The 27397-nt window shown below is 38.9% G+C and overlaps 1 protein-coding gene across 3 annotated transcripts in view; it reads left to right on the top strand.

Annotated features, from left to right (window-relative positions):
• adam12b (ADAM metallopeptidase domain 12b) overlaps positions 1 to 27397 on the top strand; it is a 98337-nt gene that overhangs the window by 39096 nt on the left and 31844 nt on the right. For 2 of the 3 annotated variants that reach the window (XM_042433791.1, XM_042433790.1), the window contains exons 4-11: positions 5587 to 5665; positions 9443 to 9519; positions 10353 to 10542; positions 11725 to 11790; positions 12612 to 12683; positions 13145 to 13314; positions 14272 to 14356; positions 17213 to 17361. In XM_042433791.1, coding sequence (XP_042289725.1) covers positions 5587 to 5665; positions 9443 to 9519; positions 10353 to 10542; positions 11725 to 11790; positions 12612 to 12683; positions 13145 to 13314; positions 14272 to 14356; positions 17213 to 17361 — 888 coding nt within the window. Of the gene's footprint in view, positions 1 to 5586; positions 5666 to 9442; positions 9520 to 9783; positions 9870 to 10352; positions 10543 to 11724; positions 11791 to 12611; positions 12684 to 13144; positions 13315 to 14271; positions 14357 to 17212; positions 17362 to 27397 lie in introns of those variants that run through there. The other variant, XM_042433792.1, reaches the window with a different exon arrangement.

Genomic DNA, 27397 nt, shown 5'->3' with positions numbered 1-27397 from the left:
GAGCAAGAGCATAGTTAACTAACACCCTCAAGTCAGTAAAATAAACCCACAAAATACATGTACACTCAAAAAATAAGTCATTGGATGAACTCAATTAAATTGTGGGCAGGATTTCCATCCAATGAATATGTGTAGCTACAACTCAAACTAAGTACATCCATGCAATATAATTTAATTGAGTTAGTCCAACTCATTTTATATCAAATACAGCTAAGGGATGTCCATTTATGTGTTAAAAAAAATCTCTTTCTGTTGCTAGTTCTCTGCATGAGCACACATGACACTGGCCTTGGATTTAGCTGTTTAGCATGACTTTTGTATGTGTGTGATTTAGTGGCTTACTCCATGTATTAAATATACACAGGTAGCCTGTGCTTGGACATGGATAGTAATAACAACCCATCTACCCAATGCCCATCAGTCTGCCTAAAATTGAACTGTATTCTATGCACTGCCACATTCAATATCCTAAAAAGGAGAATAAAGAGAATTACCACATATCACATTGAATAAATGACAATGATACAGATCAGCTTGTGCCAGCATTGAGCAAGTAGCCTATTGCTCACCATCACTAGGAGGCTGCAAGGAGCTCGGTAACACTGATCAAACTGCAAAAGATGAGATAAATATATTAGAGGTGTGAGTACAGGTGCTCGAATACTTGACAATAAAAACAGATAAAATGTTAACATTTAGAATGGACTAGCAATCATTTTACAGCAACACACTCTGCCATTTATTAAAATATCAATTAATCATCATAATGATATAATTCATGATAATAATCTTTAATTCATCTGTGTGTTTGAGTTTGCACCATTTTGGATTTGAATTATAGAACTATTGTGTCTCAAACAGTACATAAACGTAAGCAAAATATGTGTTATACAATAAAATATTAATTATACACAGAATATATTAATATATTAATATATTAATATGAAGGGGAAAGAATGTAGAAGGCATACAGTGTACCGAGCAAGAGAAAATCTATAAGACTATCAGTTGAGATCTTAAAAATGTTTTGCTTAAGGAAAGAGGTAACACTGTGGATCAGGAAAAATACAGGTATGATTAAAGACCAAAACAACATGATTAGGTAGAGGAGAAGGGATGATGATGAAAAGATTTAACCAGGCAGACTTTTCAACAAAGAATATTTGTTAAGCATTGAATGGAACTTTGTCCACATATCAGATTAAAATAATGATACAGAAAAATGGATCCACAGTGGGAATATTAGAAATCTTTCAGACTTCTTTAGTTTATATAATATATTAAGAACCGACTGAGAGAGGTCAAGAACTGTTCTGGAGCACATTTTCAAGAGGTAGCAAAACATAGTGATGGTTAACAATAGCGAGGTAATGTCGCTGAATGTGAATGGTCTAAACACACCAATGACAAGAGAAAGAGTTATGACAAAATTGAAAAAGGAAAAGGCAAAGATCATGTTCCTCCAAGAGACCCATTTATCCCAGTTAGAACATGGAAAATTAAAAAGGTATAGCTACAGGAATTTATACTACAGTTCACATAAAGAGGGACGCAGAAGAGGAGTTGTAACATTAATGTCAAACACAACTCAATTTGATTATGAAGGAATTCAAACATAAAGAAGGAAGGTATATTATACTAAAAGGAAGAATACAAAATGAACCAGTAACACTGACAAATGTATATGCACCCCCAGAAAGCTATACATATTTTTTGAAGTCCCTGTTTGACGTAGCTGTAGAATCAGAGGGAACCTTAATTTTTGGGGAGATTTAAATGTTGTTTTGAATCACAGTATTGATACGAGTTTCAAAGTAACTACAGTGCAGTTAACAAGATTCATAAATATGTCACTTGAAGAGACGGGGATGATAGATATTTCGAGAAACCTACATCCTTTGGAAAAAGATTTTACACATTATTCAGCTGCTCATAAAGTCCATTCAAGTCTAGACTATCTTTTTATGAATGTAGGTGATTCACAGAGTGAAGGAATGTAAGATTGGAGGGGCAGATGTGTCGGACCATAATCCACTCTATTTAAAAATATGCCTAAAAACAGAAAACAACATACAGTATAGAGACTCAGTGTGGGAATATTGAATAATGAACACTGGAATAATGAGCAAGATGCATACACTAAAAAATAATAAATCTCCAGGTAGTGATGGATACCCCGCAGAGTGGTATAAGATGTTCAAAGATGAGCTGGCACCACTACTCCTGGCCTCTTTTAATCAGACACTTCAAAATAATAAAATACCACCATCATGGACTGAAGCAATAATGTCAGTCATCCCAAAACAAGGAAGGGATAAGGAATACTGTGGGAATTATAGACCAATTTCAATACTAAATTTAGACTATATAATATATACAACAAGGATTTATTAGAGGACATCAAACACAGGATATCAGGAGAACTTTACATGTTGTAGATCAAACACATAAGAAAAAAACCAAATAGTGTATTAATAAGCATTGATGCAGAAAAAGCATTCAATTGTGTAAACTGGAAATTGTTATATAAAGGGTTAGAACGATTCAAATTTAGCAGTAAATCAATACAAAGCATGAAGACACTATATCAACAGCCCACTGCTAGAATTAAAATAAATGGAAAACTGACAGACAAGCAGTTCGTTAAAACGAGGAACTTAAGGGAGTTATGATAAATGACATGTAACATAAAATAGGACTCTTTGCTGATGATGCCATAGCGTTCCTTGAACAACCGAATAAATCACTTCCTGTACTGATGAAGCTCCAAGAAACATATGGACACCTCTCAGGATATCAAATTAATATTTCAAAAACACAGATACTAACATTTAATTATAATCAAAATTGATTCAGGAATCATCTAATTTTAATTGGAATCTAAAGAAAATGAAATATCTGGGGATTACCATCACTAAAGGACTATCTAAACTGTACAAAGTAAACTCTAACAAGATAAATGACATTGAGAGATGGTCTACTCTACCACTAGATTTTAACTTGAGAATTGAGACCATCAAAATGAATGCGCTAGCTAGGATTCTTTATTTATTCTAGTCCCTACCTGTAGAGGTCCCTCAAACTGAATTTGTGACCTGGGACAGGATAATATCAAGTTTTATCTGGGGAGGCAAAAAACCTAGAGTTAGGTATGAAACTCTCCAGCTACCAAAAGATAGAGGTGGTATGGGTCTCCCAAAAATGAAAGAATACTTTTATGCTGCCCAGTGAAGATATATTGTATGTTGGTGCAAACCAGATTACACAGCAAAGTGGAAAGAAATGGAAAAAGAGTTTGGAGAATATCCAATACAGAATATTATTGGAGATAAAGAAGCATACAAGAAAATGAAAAAATCATATGGATTCAATGACATTGTTTACACTGGAATTATGGTTCATAATAACAAAAAATACAGGATAAAGAAAGATAGGCATTTGCTAAAATGGGTAGCATTTTAAAGTAATTTTAAACAGTATGATAAAGGATTCAAATAGGGAATCACAGCATGGTGCACTTTAGAGAAGGATGGGGAGCTGAAGAGTTTCCTGAATATGAAGGATACATATAATTTGGTTAAGTATGAATTCTATAGGTACCTACAACTAAGGGACGACTATAAGAAGGAAATCAAAATAGACCCCTCTGTGGAAGTGAATGGTGTGATCCAAATTATAATCAGTTAATACAAAGAAACAAAAATTAGAATTATATCTGCAGTATATCAAAAGCTGATGACAAATAAGTTTTCAACTAGATATATAAAAGAAAAATGGGAATCAGAGTTCAACATAAAATTTCAGATGATGATTGGCAAAACATGTGGACAATACATCAAATATCCACCAATTCATGGATATGGAGAGAAAAACTTTATCCATTTTTTTTATTACACCCAAGGTCAAAAGTGAACATTTAAACATAAATCTACCATGCTGGAGAGAATGTGGAGTATTACATGCAGATCACTCACATACATTTTGGAAATGCCACAAAATATCAATGTTGTGGAAAATGCTATACAAGATTTTACAGATAGATATCCTAAGATACTAGGATATGATATCCCTATGATCGACATGGTACTCCACCTGTGTAATTTTACTGAAGAAAATGTACAAATGAGGGATAGGTATCTGATCAAAATATTGTTAGAAGCTAGTAAAAAAGCTCATATGGAAATGGGGTAAAGTGGATCCCCCTACTCAGGAACAATGGATGGAGATAGTGGAGGAAATTTACATAATGTGAAAACTGAAACATCGTTTGAGATTATGAGAAGCACAGCTGGAAGAAAAGTGGAAAATATGAACATTATTCAGGACCTGAAACAGCAACGAAGACTATGGAAAGGCGACTGATTTAGTTGATGAAACCTTGAGAATGGATGGACTACTAAAAATGTAACTCCTAAACAAAAAACCTGTTTGTATTGTTTTGTTTTTAGGTTTGTTTGTTTGTTTGCATGTTGGTTTTATATGATTATAAATGTTGTAATCATCAATAAAATTAAAGTGGAAAAAAAATGTCCAAATAAAACACTGAATGCTCCCTGAAGATTGAAAAAAATAGAACATTATTGGCTTAATCCGCTCCAATCTTATTCTGGTTTTTGGGTAGAGCACATGCAAGCTGTGTGGGCTGGCACAGCAGTGTATGATATGAATGATTCCCACTGAGATTTGGACAAATGTGGCGTTCCAGTTTCTAAATCCTCTCCATCTCCTCTTCTGTCTTTAAGAATCACATATTCTGTGAGAAAAAAAAAGTCAAGTCAAGCCAATTTTTTGATAGTTTTCTGGAACTTTTTGTTTTGATATGGCAGTTGTGTGCGTAGCATACAGAGATAAAGTGACTATTTTGCTTTATATTCACCTCTGGAAACATGAATGCCAAGTCCACAGTGCAGTGAGATTTTGTATTTTTCGTCATGAATTTTAAACCATGTTGCATGAGCTGTAACAATAATTGTCACTTTTCTGCATTTTTTTCACTTGCCACTACTACTGCTTCACTTGTTAGTACCCTGTTCCTCACTGTCTCTTTCACACACACGCACACGCATGCACGCACACTCACACACACCCTGAGATCATCCTGCCTGGTGTCAGTGTGATTATGCAGCTGCAAAAGATGGGTGTTCCTACTGCTCCTTTGCCAGTGCTTGAGGTGGGGCTCACTGTGTCCATCTGCTCATGGCCTTAGGAGAAAAACACACACACAGACACACAGTTTAGAATATGTCTACTGACACGTGCACACACACATACGCAGAAAAACACACATGCACAAAGTAATTACCTCAGCAGGGATTCTACTCAGTCGTGCTGAATGCCAGGGGATTCAAGGACACTTACGAACCACCTAATAAATTCACAGAAAACGTAGCTCCAGAATGCTAAGCATTTCAACCACATTATCCCCCAAATCCTTACAAGTAACATCCAATCTACATAAAGAGTCAACAAAGGGTTGACTTATCTCGGTACTCTTAAAACACAGCTTTTTTATCAATTTAGATTCACAGTATTGGAAAAAACAACTGGGTGTTTGATGTGTCTGTTTCCTTTTCTGTTCCTTTTTAGGGGTCTTTTTGCAAGCCATTACACTGAGACACATTACCGGGAGGATGGAAGTGCAGTCACCGGTGCTCACAACTTTACGGTATGGTAGCACTTGAGTGCTTTTGACATTTATGGTCGAGTTGACTTGCAGTGCTGCTCCACAGTCAAGCTGTAAAAACTGACCCTTTAAAATTGTTCAAAAGACAGATGCTTCTTTTTTTAAATCTTCAGTTCAATAGATGATGAACTACACTGTATCTTATGAACTAGTTAAAAACTGAAAATAGACAGCGTTTAATTGTTGTTTTTATTATTTATTTCATCACTACATTATGACCCAGAGTGTATTTGAAAGCCTCTGGCTGTTGCTGAACAGGACATTTATCCTGTGGCCTACTTGTTGATAAGCTGTGTTTTATGCAGGCTGATTTCCAGCCAACATTGCCATCAGGATTTCATTATAGAATCCCCTTTTAACAGCTGATCTATTCTTAACTACTTGTTTTATTCCATGCGTGCACTAGCTTGGTAAAGCAAAGTGCCTGCTAAAGTACTCTTTAGAAAATGAAGAAAAATTGACTGTTCATTTTAAAATTCGAGTGCTTATCAAGGCCACTCGCTGCGGCACTTGAATGGTTGAAATCAATTAATGTGACGCACAAAAGAAACTCGAGGCAGAGTTGAATCTTCATCCTGCGGGGAAGGTATTTTTTTACTTCAGGTTAGTTGGAAAGAAGGTTTCATTGCATGACAACAGGTAGCCGTTCTAGAGGAGGGATAACATTTCTGTGGTGTTGCAGAAACCTGTCATCTGTGACTTTGAAACGCTTTCACTCTCTTTTTAACATAGTCTCTTGCCCTTTTGCAGTTAAGTTGGATTGAAATCACTGTTTAATTGAACGGTGGTGAGGACAGTTTGACAGGTCGCTTACCACTTGGAGAAGAAATGTTTGGTAATGCGGCAGTGATTGACAAGTCTATTTCCCGCAAAGTTATGCAAACAGTGTTTTCCACTCTCTCTCACTCACCTTTAATTTTGAGTGTGAGGATGTTACAAGCATTGCATCAGGTTGTCAAATAGACAAGCTGTATTGTCTTAGATAAGCCTCACTCAGCTGCTGACTTTGAGTACCTGATGTCACTGAACCAGACATTAAGCAATAATCTGTGGAAAGACGTGTTCTGTAAATAAACTTTGCCGTTCTATTAATTATCTGATAAGACAAAATAATCTGTGAAAAAGATTAGGTTTTTAGATTTTGTTGCTGTTTCTCCTCCACTGCACAAATCTGCCGCCTAAGATAAATCAAGAGATAATTTTACTTCTTAACAAGCAGCAGTTTTGCAGTGGGTCAGTCATTAGACAACTCGTGCTGTGCAGCCAGACATTGTTTAAACTTCCCAGAAGTTTCTTTTAAATTCTGCTGGAGACCTCAAAGTTTCTAAAGATGCTAGTGTCAGGTTGAATTTGAGGGAGATAAAAACATTCCTCTCAGTGTAAAAATCTTATAGCTTTAGCAAGAGTTGGAAGAAGCCGATACAGAGTAGATACAGTATACTACATGACATTTTCAGACAGTGGAGTGAAATAAGATTTTTCCAACCTTAAAGCTACTCATGGGGAAATAAAAGGTTTAATACCAGATGTTAAGGGGTAACCAAGATGTATCCCATCTCTGTTCTGCTTGCTTTCTGTAGCCTCAAGAAATCTCCCAAAATTGAGCTTATGACAAAACATTTCATTCTGAAACCATTTAAGTACTGTTAAAGTCAGACAGGATGAGGATAACCGAGGAAGACAATCACTTTTGCTGCCTGATGTTTTCTTTTGTGAAAGGTGAACTAATCTAGGTCAAGCATAGCCTAAGTACAGAGCCTTTGTTGCTGCTCTATTTTTATACTTAATGTAATGAATCTCGATTCCATTATCACCTGGCTCAGTAACTTGTCTTGCACGAGGCAAACTGAAGTGGTTGGTAAAGTATCACCCCATGTATTTCCTCCTGCTATCCAATATTGGAAATGAGAAATGGTCAGCATAGTGTGACTAATGACAGTTGATTTAAGAGGACTGGAGGGCTGCTAGACAGTAAGTGGAGGTCTGTATTCCCTCTTAACAAGAGGCACTTCCTCCTCTGTTCTTGTGCTCAACAGTGTTTTCACTGGGTACATCCCAAGTCTCTTATTTGATATTTCCTCGCTCCTCAATCCTCGCTTGAACCGGACGCTGTTCCGGTCCGCCATTTTGAAGGCTGTCCCAAATCTCTTATTTCTGCTCCGAGGAGCAAGGAGAAGCTCATGGCTTCTCTGAGAAGCCATGAGCGAGGATACACGAGGGTAGCCTTCACAGAAGTCTTTTACCGGCCCACACGCCCCCTTATTGGACATCAGTTAATGATTGGATGCTGCAGCCGATCGGACTGATCACGGACACATCGCTGCAGTTTCATGCTGAAGTGGAGACAGATAACAGATCAAATTCAAATGTATCACCTCTAAGTTTTATATTTTATTTGTTTTCTGATTCACCATCTAGTTAAACATCTGTGTTAATTGTCAGATTTTTCTCTTCATGATCTGTTTTCCCCCGTTAACTGTTATTTGGATAAAATTTAAGTCATGGAGAGTCTGTCTGTCAGCAAAAATTTTAAACACATTTATATTTTACATAATTTGTCATCATATCTATTCAGTCACATGTGAGGCTGAAAATTCCTGAGTGTCGGGTTTGATATGAGTAGCATAATTTCAATTTTCCCTGAAACCTTTAGCCAAATAAATAATTTCCAGGGTTCAAAAGACACTCTAATCATATTCTAAGTTATTAAATAATGAATTCACAATCAGAATATCAATAAATACAGACACAAATAATTAATAAATAATATAAACGCATTCTGCTAGTAGAAATGGTTGATGTGCCTCTAAGCAGGACATAGTACACAGTATAAATACAGAGCAGGACACAGTACACAGTATAAATACAGAGCAGGACAGAGTACACAGTATAAATACAGAGCAGGGCACGGGACGCAGTATAAATACATAATGCAGGTTTTTATTTATGTGCAGGTGTTTATTAAATAGGTAACAGGGTACAGAGAGAAAACACTGCTGCTCTGGCAGTGATAACTGTGCACTTTTATTAGTATTTGCACAGTGCACATGTGTGCAGACACAAACTCCATCAAAAGTCACTACAGCTGTTAAAGCCGACTGACAGCTGTTCCAGCTGTGTTCAGCTGCCATTGTCATCAGAAACACGTTGCTTCACGTGACGCTTCAGAGGAAAGGACGTCTCATCTCTCTAAAAGCATATTTCCTCGTTTCCTTTCTCCTCCTTTGGTTTCTCCATGCATCGACAGTGGGAGGGACTAAGACACAAGGAAAAGACACAAGTGAGGGAAACGTGGATGCAGTTAAGAGACTTGGATGTACCCAGTGTGTCTGAGGAGCCTCAACTGTCTTCTTTCCCTTCTACTAGACCATTCTGGTGGAATAATGAACTAAAAACGGATTACCAAATTACTGTCACCTCCCAAACGTGTCAGTTTTCCTGCCTCTCTTGAACTGTGAAGGTTATATTTATTTTAAATGGGCTGTTTGTATGGAAAAAGACTTTACAGTACATAGCATGTATATTTAAATGGACATAACATAGGACAGAATCAGACAGTTCCACTGTATATTGTCCTCTTTTGCTCTTTTGATGTCAGGTAAACGCCCTTGCCGCAGGAAATATGACAAGCAGCTTTCCTTCTTTAAAAATGTAATACATTTTTAATTACATTATCCAGTGGGAGTAGCCTTGTTTGCATAAAATGTTTTCATCTACAGTATGTAAAGGCTTTTTATATGAACAATTTATCTCTTTTAGAATAACTGCTACTACCATGGGGAAGTGCAGGCCCATCCAAACTCTGATGTCACTCTCAGCGTCTGCTCAGGCCTGCGGTAAGAAACATAACCAACGTTTTATATTCAAGCAGCATCTCAACGCTGCCCTTTAAGTGCTATTTGCCACTGCAATGTTTATATTTACTTAAGTCATTCTGCACAGCAACCCATCGCTCTTAAGCCCCTTAAGCGTGCTGTCAGTAAGCTGGTGTGTGACTCGCAGGAACAGGAGAAAATGTCACACCTGATTGTCTTTGTCCACAGAGGCTTCCAGTTAATATCTGCACTCATTTTGGCAGTAATAGCAGCTAGCTGTTGCTAATGACCGACCACAATTGGAAGATTGGAAGATGTGAGATTGCAAAAAGCCTGTAGATACACAATGTCATCTCCTGTTTAATTAAACAGTAAGGAAACAATTTCTGGAAACAGAAAATGTTTAGTTTGCCATGACGACCTTTTAACAATGCAATAAAAGCTAATGATAAAGAGAATTAAAGTTGTTAGTCATGTGTGGTAAATATTCTTGATCTGAAATAGGAGTACATATTAAGATGTGGCCATTTTAATAAAAAAAAAAAAGTACACATAAAGAGGGGTGATAATAAGATAATATTGAACTCATTTGTGAATGGGAAAGGGCTTTTGTGCATAAAACCATGAAGTATTTCAACCCATGGCTGGTGTTTAGAAACTCTCTGTGATGCCAAGATAAAAAAAATGTTTTATAGCTCCATTTAACTTAGTAAATGTGCGTTTGTTTGGGAAAAAGGGCCACCTCAGTTGTCACATATTCCATTAGAGAGAGCCACATTCAATCAAATTCTGCATTTGAGAGATTGGTTATGCTTTGAAGGTTTGTTTTCAGACTTGCTCTGCTGTCTCTACAGAGGCTTCATCGCACTTGAAAACAAAACATTCATCATTGAGCCCATGTCTGGCCATGACACCGGGGCCCACTTCATCTACCGAGTGGAAGAACTCAGAATGACCCCCGGAGCCTGCGGCCATGGTTTCAACATGTCCTCCATTGCCCCTGAAAACCACATAAAAAGCCCCTTCCAGTCCTTCCACACGAGGGTAAGATTGGTATTACGTTGTTTTTATCACAAAGGTTCCATCAGAGCCAATAGACATCATAGTTCAAAGCTACACTGTCATCTGTATGAGCTATTTTTTGTAGTATTTAATTGTCAAACAGTTTCTGAAGGGTAAGACTAACATTCATTTGATGGATGATAAATGGGCATTTGACCAAAGATCAGCAAACTGGCAAGCATGCCAGTTTGGATAAGTTCCCTGAGGGTGTTGCCTTGGGCTTGACACTCATTTTATCTGTGCTCAGAGCCCAAATTCGAGGGCCCATGCAGAAGGTTTGGCTGATAATTTGTACAGAGCAGGTGCGGCATCCATCTGCCCCTTTTCCCAAGTATTAAAAAACTCCATTTGAATCAGGAAGAGAAACTTACCAACATACAGCACTTAATGACCCCTGAGTAATATTTGGACTTTGGAGTTTTCACTAGAGCATCAAATCTACCTTTATGGTCATCTCCTGCTTTTCCAAGTTTTACAATGTTTATAGTGAAATGAGAAGACATTGCACAGCTTTCACATTTCTGAAAACTCATTCATTTGCTTTCTTGCCAAAAGTTAGGTGAAAAGATCAATACTGATCTCATATCTGTACAGTAATTATGTAGCTACAGCAGCAGCTGTTAACTTAGCTTAGCGTAAAGACTGGAAAATCTGTGTACCAGCACCTCTGAAGCTCCCTAATTAACACATTTATTCTCGTTTGCTTAATCCATACAAAAGCCTATGTATAAAAACGACAAGTTGTGGTTTTTACGGGGGATTATGTGACTCTAGGAAGTCACTGCTTCCAGCCAAGAAATAGTTCTGTACATAACTTCTATTTTTGTACTGATTAAACAAATGAGATATATGGAGGCAGATTTAGTTATCTTTGGAAAGCTAACAAGCTGCTTGCTGTTGTCTCATCTAGAAACGATCAAGTGTATATCCCAAATCGTCAAACTATGTCTCTCAAGGTTTTTTAGGTATTGCAGCCTTGAAAAGGTTCATCTTAAGGCTTTTAATGCCCCACAGGAAGCAATAGTACATCAGTTCTGTTTCCATGATATTTGCCAGTGTTTTAAAGACAAAGCAGCTAGATGTTTAGGAAGACAAATGGAAAATCATTTATTTTAGTAAATCTCAAAGCATTTCTAACATGCAGCCCCTCTGTTTTTTCCTTAGCATAAAAGACACACACAGAAGACAACCAAATACGTCGAGCTGATCATTGTTGCAGATAACAGAGAGGTAATGCACCTGCCTTGCTTCTGTTCACAAGCACAGTGTCTGAACAAGAGAAACAACACACTGAAAACACAACAACCCCTCATGATATAAAAGGGGGAAAAACGCAGGATAAGCTGTAGTAACAGTAGAGCAGGTCCCTCTGGAGCTGCAGAATTAGGTCAGTGTGCAACAAGCAGTGTGGTCTGGTGGCAGCGGCTCCGTTTTGACAGGAAGTGCTGTACGATTCCCCGGCGGAGCGAGCAGACAGGAAACAGGAAAAAGCCGCGTGGATACAGAGGAGTCTTCGTGAGCACTGACAAGCTCATTGTGGGGTTTCCTCCTGGCAGCCCTCTGCGACCTGAATGGAAAGAAAGGAAATGAAAAAAAAAAAAAAAGAAAAAAGATAATGTTGTCAGGCTTAGATTCGAAGTGCAGCCAGAGAAGTGCAGCTCCAACGCAGGTGGATACACAGTAGGGTGGAAATAGAGGATCTGACTTTGCTGCAATTTGGATCCAAAGGTTTGCAGGCTGTCAGATCTGCCAATATACCTGCTCCCTGCGGCCGTGCCATTCGTCTCCCTAACACTAGGAGATTTTTCTAGATCCAGATGGTCACAGCTTGACAACCTGCCCAACACACAGGAAAACGTATTGGCATTGAATATTTTAGGTTTCTCATTCACACAAAATAACAACTTTGCAGGCTGTCTGTGTTGCTTCATGTTTTTTAGTTCTGAAAATGATGGCAAGTGCAGTATCATTTATGTCTTCGCGCAGCATAACTACTCGCGGGTGTAAATGTTCCAATTTCTACCACTGATAATGTGTAATTTTGTTTTCAGTTTCAGAAACAGGGGAAGGACGTGGAGAAGGTGAAACAGAGACTGGCAGAGATAGCCAATTACGTAGACAAGGTAAAGCATCCTCTCCCCTTTGCACAGGAGGGATAAATCACTTTTTTAAAATAGAAATATTGCTGGCAGCAGAGATTAATGGGATGGACTGTGTGATATATTAATGTCCTACTAAAACAGCTGCTATTAGGCTGTCCAAAACCTATGCCGGAGCTGCAGCTCTATCACTTACAGATACCGTAGGCAGATGGATTTACTGAAGGAAGCGTGAATAGAGATATGGTAAACAGGTGCTCTGATCATGTGGAAAACACAAAAAGAGAGGATTCAGGGCCGCCATAACAAAATATGACATAATTCAGTGAATTGAGTAACCAAAGGTAGAAGGCTGCAGTGGTGTCTCACACATCTGTTTCAAGGTCAGTTGATCAGTCATGTTATCTAACCTCCATAAGCCTCTTGGCCTTTATATTCACACTGATTCTCTCAGCTTGTCAACATGCATCTGGCCTCTCCTCCAGTTCTACAGGGCCCTGAACATCCGGGTGGCGTTGGTGGGTCTGGAGGTGTGGAGTGACTCAGATAAATGTCCCATCACTCAGGATCCCTTCACCACCCTGCATGAGTTCCTTGACTGGAGGAAAGTCAAACTGCTGCCCCAGAAACCTCACGACAACGCTCAGCTCATAAGGTGGGAATTTAACTTATGTAACAGAAGAAACTGACCACAGAAATGAATAAACAAATGCACATATTGGTACATTAGACTGAATCTTTAAGGACTGTACAAGTCATTTTACATGTCTTAGCCTATTAACTACAAAGTTGTTCAGACTTTACATTAGTATTGACTCTTTTCTAAAGGATTCTTACACAAATTTCCTAACAAGTCAGCCATTGTCTTCCATTAATTTCACTATTTGTATGTAAATCAATGCTCAGAGACTTAACCTGCTATCGTTGTAAACATCTTGTATCTGTAAGTTGAAACATGTTGAAATGAACAAAAAAATGTATTTTCATCACCATTACCATACAGTATAATGAACAAATGTTTACACTTAACACCGCATACAGTAAATAAAACAGTTGCCATATCACCATGACACCCAACCTAATACAATCACATCAAACCAAACATATGATATTGACAGTAAAACATGAAATAATAATACATTAATTACAATTAATTTGCACATCCACAATACAATTAATTTGCACATCCACACTGAAAAGAAACTAATTTTGTTTATTTATGTTATAGGACTGTCTTCAAAAATAACCACTTTAGTTGTTTATTTAAACCTTTTTTACTACATTTTTGAAAAATGAAGTATAGCAAACTATTCCATCAAGTTATGGCTCTATACATAACTGTATTTTTCATTGCATTGGTCTTTTGTTGAGTTTGCACAACGTGACCTCTCCTCACCTGCCTTATTTGATAACTGTAGGTACTTGTAGAAAATACTATTTTTGAATGTTGTTCTGTATTTTGTATTGCATTTCTAAACAACAAGAATAGACTTCATCTTAACCTGGTAGGAAATGAATCCAAAATCTAATGAGTGTTTAAATTCCTTTCCTTCTTTCTTTAATATTTTTATCTCCTCTTCACACTGCTTCTGTCTACCTCTGTCCTTTGTAGCGGGGTTTACTTCCAGGGCACCACCATTGGCATGGCGCCCATTATGAGCATGTGTACAGTTGAACAGTCTGGAGGCATTGTCATGGTGAGTAGAAAACCTTCTCCCTCCTCATTCCTCTTCCTCTGTGTAGCCCGATTGTATCAGTGTGGACATTGTTCAGATTGCGTCTGTTAACAGTATCCAGACTTGATTTACACAAAAAGGTGTTGTTTGCTGGAAGAGCCTTTATAGACAGGTCTGGCAGGGAAGTCATGCTTTTAAATATAATGATATTTGTGCTGGCGCTCCCACAACCTTCCTGCCCTCACCATTACCGCAAACACCCACGTACACAAAGGAATAAGTAATAATATACTCTCAAAGGCCTTGCACTGCAGATACGCACACCCTTGTAAGGACCTTGTAAGCCTTGCAGTCATTCAATCAGGCTTTCTTATGACATCTCTAAAAGGCCTGGTGGGGCAGAGGGGTAAATCACAGGCCACAGCGTTTAAACAAAACCACATTTACATTTTTATGAGATGTGATAAATAGTTTATGCCGGCTCTTGCAGAGCACACATTTGAATCCGAATGCATTTTTTTACACACAACTGCACATCACCCCTGGTACACAAAATTATTACACATCATAAATTAGCTGCCTGTTGGTTTCCCCTGCCCCGCTCTCGCACTTGACACCCATGCCAAATCACAAAGTGGTTATCAGCCCAATGCCATTAGGCCCCCGCCCAGATGTGTATCCCCATTAATAGATATGTTTTCTGCTGGCCATGGCTGCGGTGAGGCTACTCCAGATGTTTGTCTTCCCCGTTACTTACAGATGGCAGATGGCTTGGATCGTGATTAAAGGGCCATGTAACCAGTTAGAGGGCGGCCACATGAGATGAACCATTTCTCAAACCATACACTGCTGTATGTTAATCAGTCTCTAATCCTTTATTTGGTCCCCATATTCTTTCAGTTTGCACATTACGATGTTACTTTTTCAAGTAACTTCACAGGGTCTTTATGTGGAGATGGTTAGCTAACAATACCCACTTTTTATATGGCACTCTTGTCTGGGAGATGGGTTATTTTCTCACATGGCTGGAAATGATATCACAAAAACCATCAGACTATTTGTTGGTTGCAACCAACACTATCAAATTCTCAGCAACACAACAATGGCTGATAGATACCTCAAAGTAATGATTGTGGCTTCCAAGAGTTTCATCCATTTCTGCTGACTCTGATATAACACTTTTTGTGCAGCTATGAATTACACACACACAAACACACACGCATACATGTACAAACACACACGACACTGATAAACATGACAGAAGCAGGGAAAAGTTTTCCCATCCTTCTTTTTAATTGGGGGTGCAGCTCCCTGCGATGCTGCTCTGTAATCAGAGCAGAAAATAGCTCAGCTTGCCCTCAACTTTGACATATGACCTTGCCTTTCAAAGGAAGTATGTGATTTTCTTATATACATGGCAGAGAACATTCAAAGACCACAGTAACATATACAGAGGAGAAGTGGGCGGGCTCTTTTGGGAGTTCTCTACATCACAAAATTTATATAAATAGTAGAATATTAACGCCCACCTCCCCCACCCTTGACTGTGAGTCTGTGAAACTGCTCATTTTCAAGTGTATGCTGATCAAGACAGTTTTAGCTTCAGCAGTGAACAGCAGCACTGACCTGCTGGAGGAAATCTCTCCATTTGTGACTGTCCGCGGGAGGAGAAGCTGCTGGCAGCCACAAAAACAGCCAAAATCCTCTTTCGTCCTGAACCTCTTTAACTCTCCGGCTGTCTGTTTTTGCAGTTATCAGCTGGTAAAACCTTGTTTTAAAACATTAAATTGCGGTGTAAGCAGAGATCCACCATTACTGAACCTGTTCAACAGTCATAGACGGAGAGAGTTCCTCCAGCAGGTCCATGTTGTTGTTAGTTGCTGTTTGCTGTCGAAGCTAAAACCAAGTTAAACACAGACAGGTTTATTTTAAAATGACTTCTGGCTCGTTTAAATGTCATCACACTGTTTGTCTTCCTCTCATTATTATTATTATTATTATTATTAATAGTAGTAGTAGTAGTAGTAGTAGTAATAGTAGTAGTAGTATCATAATTTTTCTCTGACCAGAGGATGTCACTGAGCAACTCCTGCCCTCCTGCCTCACACATCCCCACCCCCCTCCCTCCTCTTCCTCCTCTCAGTCCTTTGCTCCCTTTTTTAGAATTTTCCAAAATTATTCAGTGGGTAGAGTTAGGCTCAGACCTTGGGGTGAAGTTAGACTTTAAGTAGCTAACGTTAGCCCAAGTGTGCACTGCTCGCTGTTTCTATCTGTGTCTATATATGTAAGATTTGGTGCATGGGCATGTTTGTCCCTTTTCCAGTCTCACTTTGGCTTACATAAAGTATACACTACATTGACCAGTCATCCTCCAACCTTCCCCTATCTCTGTGTCTCTCCTTCCCAGTCTCCTTCTGTCTCCCTCTGAGCCCTGTCTATCAACAAAACAAACCTTTACATCTCTCTCTCCTCATTCTCCGTCTCTGTCTTCCTTGTGAAGGGCAGTTGTTGTGCTTATCAATGCAGTAGCAAGTCATACAGCGGCAGGTTTATGGAGCTATGATTGGTTCCGCAGGGGTAATGGGATGGCAGATGAATTCAGGCCTCCATGAGGAGAATGAGTAATAAAGGAAGGATGAGGGGGGCAGATCGGACAGTTACTGCAACTGTTTTGGGAGTCTGCAGCTTAAAAACGGTCTTCTGTGAACTTTCCATTTCCTTTCTTCTCTTTCTTCTCCTCTTTCGTGAGTGACTGTGCACTCCAGTTTGGCTTGGTTTTTACTCAAAGCTTGCTCAAGTAATTTGACAGATTATACATAATGAATGCTCTTTCATGTTCTGTTTTTATAATATTACCATGTCGTTTTCCCATCATAGGATCATTCTGAGAACCCACTGGGTGCAGCTGTGACTTTGGCCCATGAGCTGGGACACAATTTTGGCATGAACCACGACACCCCAGAGCGAGGTTGTGGCTGCAGGATGACCGTTGATCGTGGAGGCTGTATCATGACTCCATCCACGGGGTGAGACTCTCATGATCTTTTCATACAAAAAAAGTATTAATGAAGAGATCATAATGATTTTATGATGAAAATTTAAGAGGATTATAACACAAAAAACTGTAGGAAACTTAATGTCTACTGCACCACACTGTCACTTGTTGGTAGTGATTGTTTAAGCTGTATGTATTGTACTTTTAGACTGGTTTGATGCTTGTTTTTTGCATACATTCACCTTTCAACATGTGCTCCATTCATTATTTATTTACAGCATTTTTTGCCAAGGACAGAACTGGCAAAACTGGCTTTAGATTTAAAATCTTCACCTAAGAAAAGGGTTTATAATGGGGACTTGAGGCTGTTCCTCTCTGGTTTGGGTGCATTGGTTTAGAGCTTCAGAGTTTTTACGCTTTAAATCCTTATTTCTCACAGCTATGGGATTAAAATGTTTATCAGCTTAACTTTTCTGAATAAATTAGCGACTTCTTTTGCACCTGAACAGTCAAAAAAGATTAATTAAACTACACTAGTTGCACAGGTTGGACCATTTACAGCTGTACATGATGCTCCATTGTTAATTGTTGTTGTATGAGGGAGGGTCCCTCATGCACGCACACACACACGTTGGCCTGAGACTAAAGCAGCTGCTCTAGCATTCTATTCGTGTTGCCTGGGTCGCTGAGATAACAGTGCAGCTGCAAGTGATGGACTCTGTGACTGTTAGTAAACAGCGAGCAGATAAGGCAAACCCAGAGCATAATACCAGATTTCACCCTCAGTCCGATGCCCGTCTGGTTTGTCTGATGGAGAGTTTCCTAAGCCACGGGTGAATGTGCTCGGGACAGATTCCACAGCACTGGGAGGAAGAGAGAGACAAAAGGCTGAAAGACACAGTTACTATTATTATTTTTATTGAGTTTTCAACTGCATACACAGACCTACCCATACACACTAACATCAACCCTGGCCTACACATACATGATATTAAGGGGGGGTTATATCATACACAGTAAATGGGGCTTTGTCCAGTTTTGAAATTACAGCAGGAAAGATCGCCAGGTCTTATAAAATGTTCCGGTTGAGCCTGGAGTGGTATGTTTAAGCTGTTCGAGTTTGAGCGGTGCCGTTACATCCTCCAGCCAGCTTTGATGAGATGGTATTGCAGTCGTCAGGCGAGCAGTGTAGAGGAAGCTACAACTATAGCTTTGTTAGCTGTGATCTTTAAGTCCTCCTGAACTGCCCTGAATATGTCTGTCAAAAGGTTTGGGATCAATAACTGTGCCACACACATTTAATCCCTGTCTAAAAATCCTCCAGCTGCAGACAAGACCATAACATTTGGCTGTGGGTGCACGGTTCATGTCCGCATCTTAAACAATTCTCATCTCCTCCTGACAAGAGTTTTGCCAATTTTCTGCTGGTCAGATGGATCGTGTGAAGTACTTTAAACTATAGTTGTCCATGCCTGATGCCCATCGATGAATAATGAACCAGACTGACTGCCAAGACATTTCTAATATTTGTAAGCCCAACTCCTTCATTGCAGCTTAGTGTGTTCTAAGGAAGGAAATGTAGCTGCATGGATAAAAGTCACAGTGACCAAAGAGAGGAAACTGTTAATTAGGTGGACAAACAGAAAAGTGGACTGCGCATAAATGTAAAAACAAGTAAATACAGTTGCTTGTGATACTGTGGTCTATTCAGAATTACATTAACTAAGATATGAGAAACTGAGCATTTGTGTTTAAAGCAGTGCTACATTAGAGTCTTTGAGGAGTCTCTGTGAATGTTTGCTGGCCCTTGTTGGGGCTATTGTCATTTAACATTGACATTTAAGACAGGTAAAAGGCTAGTTAGGGTTGCAACTAAAGATTTTTTTGATTGTTTAGTAAATGTTTAAAAAAAAAAAAATAGTGACAATTTGTTGATTGTTTTGTCTGACTAACAGTCTAAAATGTTGAGATATTCAATTAATTGTTATATATGAATATAAAGAAAAAAAGGCAAATCTTCACATTTAAGAGGCTGAAACCGTCATGTGTTTGGCATTTTTGCTTGAAAAATTGCTTGAAAAACTGAAACGATAATTATCAGAATAGTTTTCTGATGATTGACTAATTGATTAATCAACTGATTGTTGCAGCTCTAAAGCTTTTTTTCAATTATGCAAACATTTAATTCAGTTATGTCCAGGAGTAAGGAAAGAGCGGGGTGATGAAGTGGTGACTATCCTCTGCTGCTGAAGTGGAGCATTTCTCTGAATCTGAAATGAATTTGGGTTAGTGTGAGTGGATATTCTTAGGATAAAATTTGACGATGATGTGCGTATTAATTAAATAACAAAAAGACTACTGAAAATATTGAGTTTGAATGTTCATTAAACCTTCAAGTCCCTAAGGTTTTTTCACCAAAAATATTTATGTTTCTGATTTTTTGCGCTCAATAATAATAAAACTATAAGCATGAGCACAGTTGGCGATCAGAGTCAGAGAAAAGGTTTTTCACATGACGTGCTCTAAAAAGAGAACATGAGACTGCAAAAACAGAAAACAGCTTTTAATCAAGAATGAACTGACTCTTAGTCTACTTTCTAACAGCAATTCAAAACCAGTATCTCTCACATAAGCACAGATCTTATGGGCATATATACCCACTCAAATGATCTGAACTGAAGCCACAGAAAATAAACGATCTAAGAGCCCAATATGATCGATCCACCTTATTTTAGGATGCACATTTTTTAAAATGCAGCCCTCATTATACTTGAAATGAGAAAAGATTCACAGTACTTAACATCTGTGTACAATAGAATGTGAGTTTCTTTTATGTTGTTGGTGTGTATACTCATTCACACCTCACATTAACAGTATTCATTAGAGGCGAAGAAATGGCCAAACAGACATGTTTTTAACGGGCACTGCACTACAAGAATTGTCACCAAAAAAAACTTGAATTACCTTCCACTGTACAAGTAGAAAAGGGAGGGAGGAAGAGTTGTCAAAAACTGTGCTTGTTTGTGCAGACACTGGCAACAGTGAGCTCATCCTGCTGCTCTCATACGATAACATTTGTTTCAGAGAAAAAAATGCATAATGCACCGCTGGCTTTATGCAGTAAAGTTTTGAAATATGCACTCAGTGTACTGACATGACTTTGCTTTAGCTCGTCATCAGCCAAAGATATCAAATGATGTCATGCAGCGAGTTTAAGAAAAAGACTCTCTGATCTAAATGGGTTAGAATGAGTCACGGCGTTATTACATTTTTTATAACAGAATAGGTTAATAAAGCACAGTTGCTCCTTTTCTTCACTCTCTTCTACATAATTATGAGATTAGACATATTAATAGTTGAGAAAGGTGATCAGTGACCTTTTATTCTGAAACTCGCTCCTCTGTTTGCTTTGTAAAGGGTGCAGGTTAAATCTGTACATCCTGGTGACATTTTGCCTGACAATTTTGTTTGATACATCGACTCTAAGTATCAATATTTTCCTATTTAATTATTAATATTTTTAATTGTGCATTGACCATTAATTACTGTGCTCCGGTCTGGATGTTGGTGCTGAGTGAATATAGAATTTATTGGAGTTCATTGATTTCTATGATGGTGTGGTGAGCTGAATATATAAAAGGAAGATGAGAGATAATACAATAAGTCGACAAGTCCTACACTGTGTAACCAGTTTATTAGATACACCTGTAATATACAATCTAGTGCAGTCCAATATAACAGCCCTTCAATATGTTCTGCTAATCAGATTCAGTTTTTATTTACTTTATATACTCTGTCGGTTCATAAAGCTGCACTTACCAATATTTTTATACCAGAGGAATAGTTGATATACTGTGTATATTTACAGTCTTTATGCTAAGCTGAGCTAACCATCTGCTGGCTCTAGCTTCATATTTAGAATACAGATATGGAAGCAAATGCATAAAGCAAATAAGTATATTTTCCAGAATGTGAAGTTATTCCTTAAACAGTGGGTCAAATGACTATGAGCAGTCGCTCATAAAGGCGAAACCCACAAAGGCAAGTTTATTTGTATAGTACCTTTTAACAACAAGGCCATTCAAAATGCTGTAAGACCTAAAAACGCATATAAACAAAAGATAAAAGAAACACAAGCATTATAAAAAGACACATGTGAATAGGATTTAAAAAGAGTAAAAACCCATTGAAGATAAAAAAAAAAAAGAAGCTAAAGTTTAATAATACAGAATAAACAGGAGAATGAAAATTATAGTGTAGCGATTATCACAAAGAACTATCACCCAACTCTGCAGTTCTAAAAAGCTCTGTAGAGCGTTTTAGCGTCTCTCAGCTCATTGTTTAGGTTTTACAGCCCGCAACTTTATTATTTTGGTTTATTTGCACCGCTGCAGGTAGCTGTTTTCACCTTTGACACACTCTCACACTACTTGCCCAGCTAGTTAGCAACCAGCTAGCAGATATTTCTCTCAGCATTTTGTGGAGACCAAAAACAAAGCTAAAGGTGAATATTGGCCAGAATTATGATTTTGCTCCCAGTGTGCTACAGAGTAGGAAATTCACTTTTTTTTTACAAAGACTTTTTTTTTGCCCTCATGAAATATGTTTCAGGGGCATTTTGGATAATTTTCAGGGCTTTTTTTTTTTTTCAAATGATGGTAAATACCTTAGTTCTATGTTGCATGACAGAACAATATTCAATGATCCTTATTAAAAAAAGAGAAAGGAGCAGCCGAACTTATAATGCAAGAACATTTAATGGGTAAAAATACTCAGACTGAGTTATAATCCCAGTTACAGATTCTAACTGTGTGAGTATTTAATGCATACTTTATTTTCAAAAGTATAAACGATAAACACAACGTCACATAACAATATCACAGTTCAACATCTCAACAACATTGCTGATTGTCTGGCATGTTATGTATGGCACTCTATGGTTTAAAATAACATGCGCTATGACAGCATTGGTAGCTTTTGTAGGCACAGGGCAGATCGGGAGAGGGTCTGCGACTGTCAAGATTTCTAACGTACTTTAATTTTGAGACTCAGCTGAAGTGTGACAGGTTCGCGAATTAAAAAATGCTCAATGTTGGTAACGTTACCCTTATTAGCTGTTGCGGCTGCGTCACAACCTCGCAACGCTCAAGCGGGAAGAGGGGGTGGGGGTTGTGCAGGTAAGGAAGTCCAGCTATTCCAGCCATTTCCAAGTTGTACTTTGAATACAGAGCAAAATCCAGAGAGGCTTTGCAAAACGTATTAAGTCTTTGTTCAACTGTTTATTTTACAAGGGCATTTGAAAACCCCCGTCATCCCAGTTCCACAGTTTTCAATTTTGCCCCTAAAAAACACCTTCGTGTGATAACATGTTCACTATATCAACTCATCAAACTCACTTTTGTGTTTACAATCTGACATCACCTGATACCAAATGGTTAAAAAACAAACAGTTAATACAGCTCTGGACTTTTTTTGTTTTAATGTTTGATGTTAAGGGTGAGAGATCATCTATATTGTCTGGACAATGTTGTTGTCTAGATAATATCTGTTTTGCTGCGTCAGACTACGGGCCATGGAGCAAATTTGTCATGGAAAACATTTTGCCAGTTTCTCAGCCAGCTTGAAAGATTAAAATTATGAACTTACCCAAATTCAAGCTTGACTTAGCTGGTTATCTCCCAAATTGAATTTCCTGAACTATCAGCTGGAATTCAGTTTCCTGTTGACAAAACCAACAATTTCAGCAACCAATATAGAACTCATTTCCCCCATCACAGATCTGCTTCCTTTTTTGTATATTAGCAACCTGCTTTGACCCTCAGCCCACATCCCTCCAGAATGTTAAACACAACGTTGTAAAGCAGTGTAGCTCGTTTGACTGTGTGTTTTGGATACTCTCGGCTTAGACATGCTAATGGAGGAGAGGACAGGCTGCATCTAAATGACGTGATTATCAGTGACGCTGCCAGCTGCAATCAGGGCCAGGGCACACAGGGAGAGATCCGCAGAGAGGTGCTTTATGCCTGGATAGACAGGCAGAGCGAGGAAGCAGTGGTTTTATTTGTCTTTTATCTCCCTCAGTGGTAAAGTAGGAAGAGAAACACAAAGAGGGAGAGAGGTGAGAGTGGGAGAAACACAGGAGAAAGATGACAATGAAGGAAATATTTCGGTACACATTCTTTACTCTTTATTCTTTATTTGGATCCCCATTAGCTTCCACAAAGTGGTCGCTAGTCTTCCTGGGGTTCATACAAAAACAACAACAATAAAAACAAACAATAATTAAAATCACACTGTATCAATAAAATAAAAAAGGCAAAACAAGCCAAACATAAATATTAGAAAATAAGTGAAATGACTCTACATATGAAACAATAAACAATAGTAACCTATAATGAAAACAAAAACAAACTTGTCACAAATACGTGACAACAAAAAGAAAATAAAAACAATCAAAGGTTCTGAAACAGCAAAAACCGCATTGTATGAGATTCACCAATTTTTGTTTTAGTAACTTTTTAAACGAAAATCTCCTTTTGGTCTGTCTGATGTTGATGGGGAACATATTCCAAACAGAAGCTCTATGAAGAACAGTTTTCATCATACAGTTTGTTTGTTGATTTGGCACCGCCAGATGACCAGTGCTCACTTGATGTGGATTATACCCATGACAAAAACCAGCATATGATTTTTTTTTTTTTTACAAAAGAAGTGTGGTGTATTATTCCAAATATCATTTTGCATGAATAACAAAAGACAAGATTTTAATTTAGCCTCCACAGTTAGCCACAATAATCATTCATGCATTTCACACACATCAGCACAGAATAAACAATGAAGAAACCAGAGTTACCAGAGTTAATCTGGTTGCTCTGTTCTGTGAAAAGTTTTTTTTAAATGTTTCTCAGCAGCAAATACAATACATTTAATAAACAAATACAATACATTTAATTTTGGCAATGTTTAGTACTAATTTGTTCATTCTCACCCATTTGGTAATACTATGCAACTCAATGTGTAGATTTTCTCTCAGCTCCACTTAAGTTGGTGACACACAGAACAAAGTTGAGTCAAACATAACTACATCAGCATTTTTAACAAGATATGGTAAATAATTAATCCCTTGTGGATCACCACAAGATATTTTTTTGCTGTCAGAAAAACTGCCATTGAAAAATACTCACTGTGTTTTGCCCAAAGTAATTCTTCATCCAAGCAAGAGCTAAGAGTGAAAAACCATAAGATTTTAATGTGTCTAAGTTTAAAACTAATTTATTTTATTATTATTTGCGCTTACTTTTATTCAGTCTGTTAAGTCATTTTTGATACACATATTTCACTGGATGGAGAATTTAACTATTGGAGTGTATGTTGACTGGCCGCTCTGACTTTGGCGACTGATCAGCCTTTTAACGCTTGTTTGGCTAGGCTGTTTTTTATTACTGGTGGCTAACTTTTAACTACTTATAACACTCTCAACTGGCCTTTCTCTCCACTCAAGTGACTGAGAGTAAGTGGAACACTAACTGCTAACGTGATGGCTGTGTGTGATTCTTGCCATCTCACCTTCTCAAAGTTGAAGGACAACATCACTCATCTGGAGGCTGAACTCAGTCAGAAGGACAAGCTCATCCTTGAATTCTCAGCTGTCATTACTGCTCAAGCTAAATTTCTTGCTGTCCTGGGCTCCTCTGGCTGCGATATCCGGGACAGGACCAGCGGGACCTGTTCCCCCAACTGCTCAGCTCCAGTACCAGATAAAGACACCACTATTCCATGGTCCTGCTCCATCACCACTGGAGCTCCGGAGGCTGCCCCTAGCCAGCCTGAAGATCCCTGGATCCTCCTGGGAGCTAAACCCAAAGCCCCAGCCAGTTCTACTCCCTGTCATGGGCTTGCAGCGAGTTGGTCTGTCATTGGTGAAGGTAAACACAGTGGCAAGCGGTCTTATCGCTCTCATCCATCTCAGGAGATTCCAGTCAAAAAAATATTAAAAACTCCTGGATTTAAAAGATTTCCCCCCATTGGCCTGTTGGTCCCCTGCACCGGCAACCCTCATGCCTGGTCTTCAGTCCCCTGCACCCAGGCAGCCCATGCCAACTGTGCATCGGTGCCCCGGGCCGGCAATGGGCTTCTCTCCGTCGCCTCTACACCTGACACCAGGCTACTCTCGGGCCATCCACTTGGGGTGGGGTGCAGCTCCTTCGCCTGCTCTTTGCTGCCCTGAGCCACGAGCTGGTGCAGCGCATTCTCTATCGCACCCAAAGCATGGCCCACTGTCCATCTCCGGGGGTGCAGCTCCTTCACAGAATCGGGGAGCACAACACTCCCCATTCAAGATGCTGATAATCGGTGTCTCCATTATCAGAAAATAAAACTCAAGCAGGCAAAGACTTTTTCCCTCCTAGGTGCTACAGTCTCAGATTTAATGATCCAAATCCCCCACCTGCTCTCACAATACTCACATATTAAAAAGATTGTCATACACGTCGGCACTAATGATACTCCCCAGCAACAATCTGAAATGCTCAAAGAAGATTTCATCAGACTTTCTAAGCTCCCTGAACTCAATGTGAAACACATGTTCATCTTTACCCTATTCCCACTCTGGGCTGCGGAGTGGGACGCTTCACCAGACTCCTTCAGCTCCATTCCTGCTCCAACTTCACTGCAGGGTGCCGAGCATCGGTTTTATTGACAATTTTAATCTGTTCTGGGAGCACGCTACACTTTTTAAAAGGGAGGGTTTACATCCAAACCAACTGGATTCTCGCATGCTGTCTGCCAATATTCTTCACAACACTCTGATTAGCCCAGCTGTGTGAATGTCATCATACACCAGTAAACCTGTCACAAACTCCCTACTGGTCCAATATCGTAATAAATAAGAATCATTCTGAGGCTAGAAACCGGGCTGTTCCACCCACCGTCTTGTATGATAGCTCCCCCTGTTGGCCTCCAGTTTCTCATATCCCTGTTATTTGGAACTCCAGATCCAGTTTTTCTGCTTCAACTCGCCAGTCTAGGGGTGGTCTGAATAAGAGATAACTGTACTGTATTAACTGTTTGCCAGCTCCCCAATTCCCTGTTCTGTCATCTGCCCCTCTAAAATGTGGCCTGTAGAATGTCTGATCCCTTTCCAATAAGTCCTTTATCTGCAATCATTTTATAACTGCTAATTGCCTGGGCTTTTGTGTGGCTGCTGAGACCTGGCTCACTCCTAATGATGCTGTCCCCTTAATTGAGGCTATCCCTGCTTTTCCCATTTTCATCTCCACCTGGCATTTGGGTCGGGGTGGTTGCACTGCTGTCATCCATAGAAATAGTTGTAAGTGCTCTTTTCTGTCTTTTGGTTTTTTAAACTCTTTTGAAGTCTTAAGTTTTTTTAAGAATTATTTCTGGTCCAGTTCCTCTGCTTTGTATACTTTTATACAGACCTCTGAAGAGTACTCATCCCTGGTGACTCCAATATCCATGTATGTTGTCCTTCTTACTCTTCCGGTGATTTACTGGATCTTATTGAGTCTTTTAGTTTAAACCAAATTATTAGGTGCCACACATTGTGAAGGCCGTACCTTAGATCTGGTGCTCACTACTTGTTTTCTCCCCATAAATGTGAACCTTGTTGACTTTTATGTCTCAGATCATAAAGCCATTATTTTTACTGTTCCGTTATCTCCTTCCACTGGTAAGCCTCGTGCCACTGTCCTGTCACATGCCATTAAATCTTTGAAACTTTCTCAAATACCTTAACCTCAAGCTCTTTTATGCAGCAACAGTGCCCTGATGCCCTGAATAATTCTTTCAATAATATCTCCCTCTCTATCCTTAATCATACTGTTCCTCTCAAAATCAGAAAGAAAAAGCATAATCCTTCTCCATGCCTCAATGAGCACACTCAAGCCCTCAAGAGAAAATGCAGAAAAGCTGAACTCATAAGGAAGGCTAATAGGTTACAAGTCCCCCTTGACATCCAAAGAAGTCACATGGTCAGCTATCAGACTGCTGTTAAAGAGGCAAAATCAGCCTAAATTTCCAGTTTGATTTCCAATAATTCCCATAACTCC

Source organism: Thunnus maccoyii, chromosome 14 (assembly GCF_910596095.1).
Source record: "Thunnus maccoyii chromosome 14, fThuMac1.1, whole genome shotgun sequence".
Classification (NCBI taxonomy): domain Eukaryota; kingdom Metazoa; phylum Chordata; class Actinopteri; order Scombriformes; family Scombridae; genus Thunnus; species Thunnus maccoyii.
The sequence above is the reverse complement of the archived record's forward strand: the minus strand, read 5'-3'. Positions and strand labels throughout refer to the sequence as shown.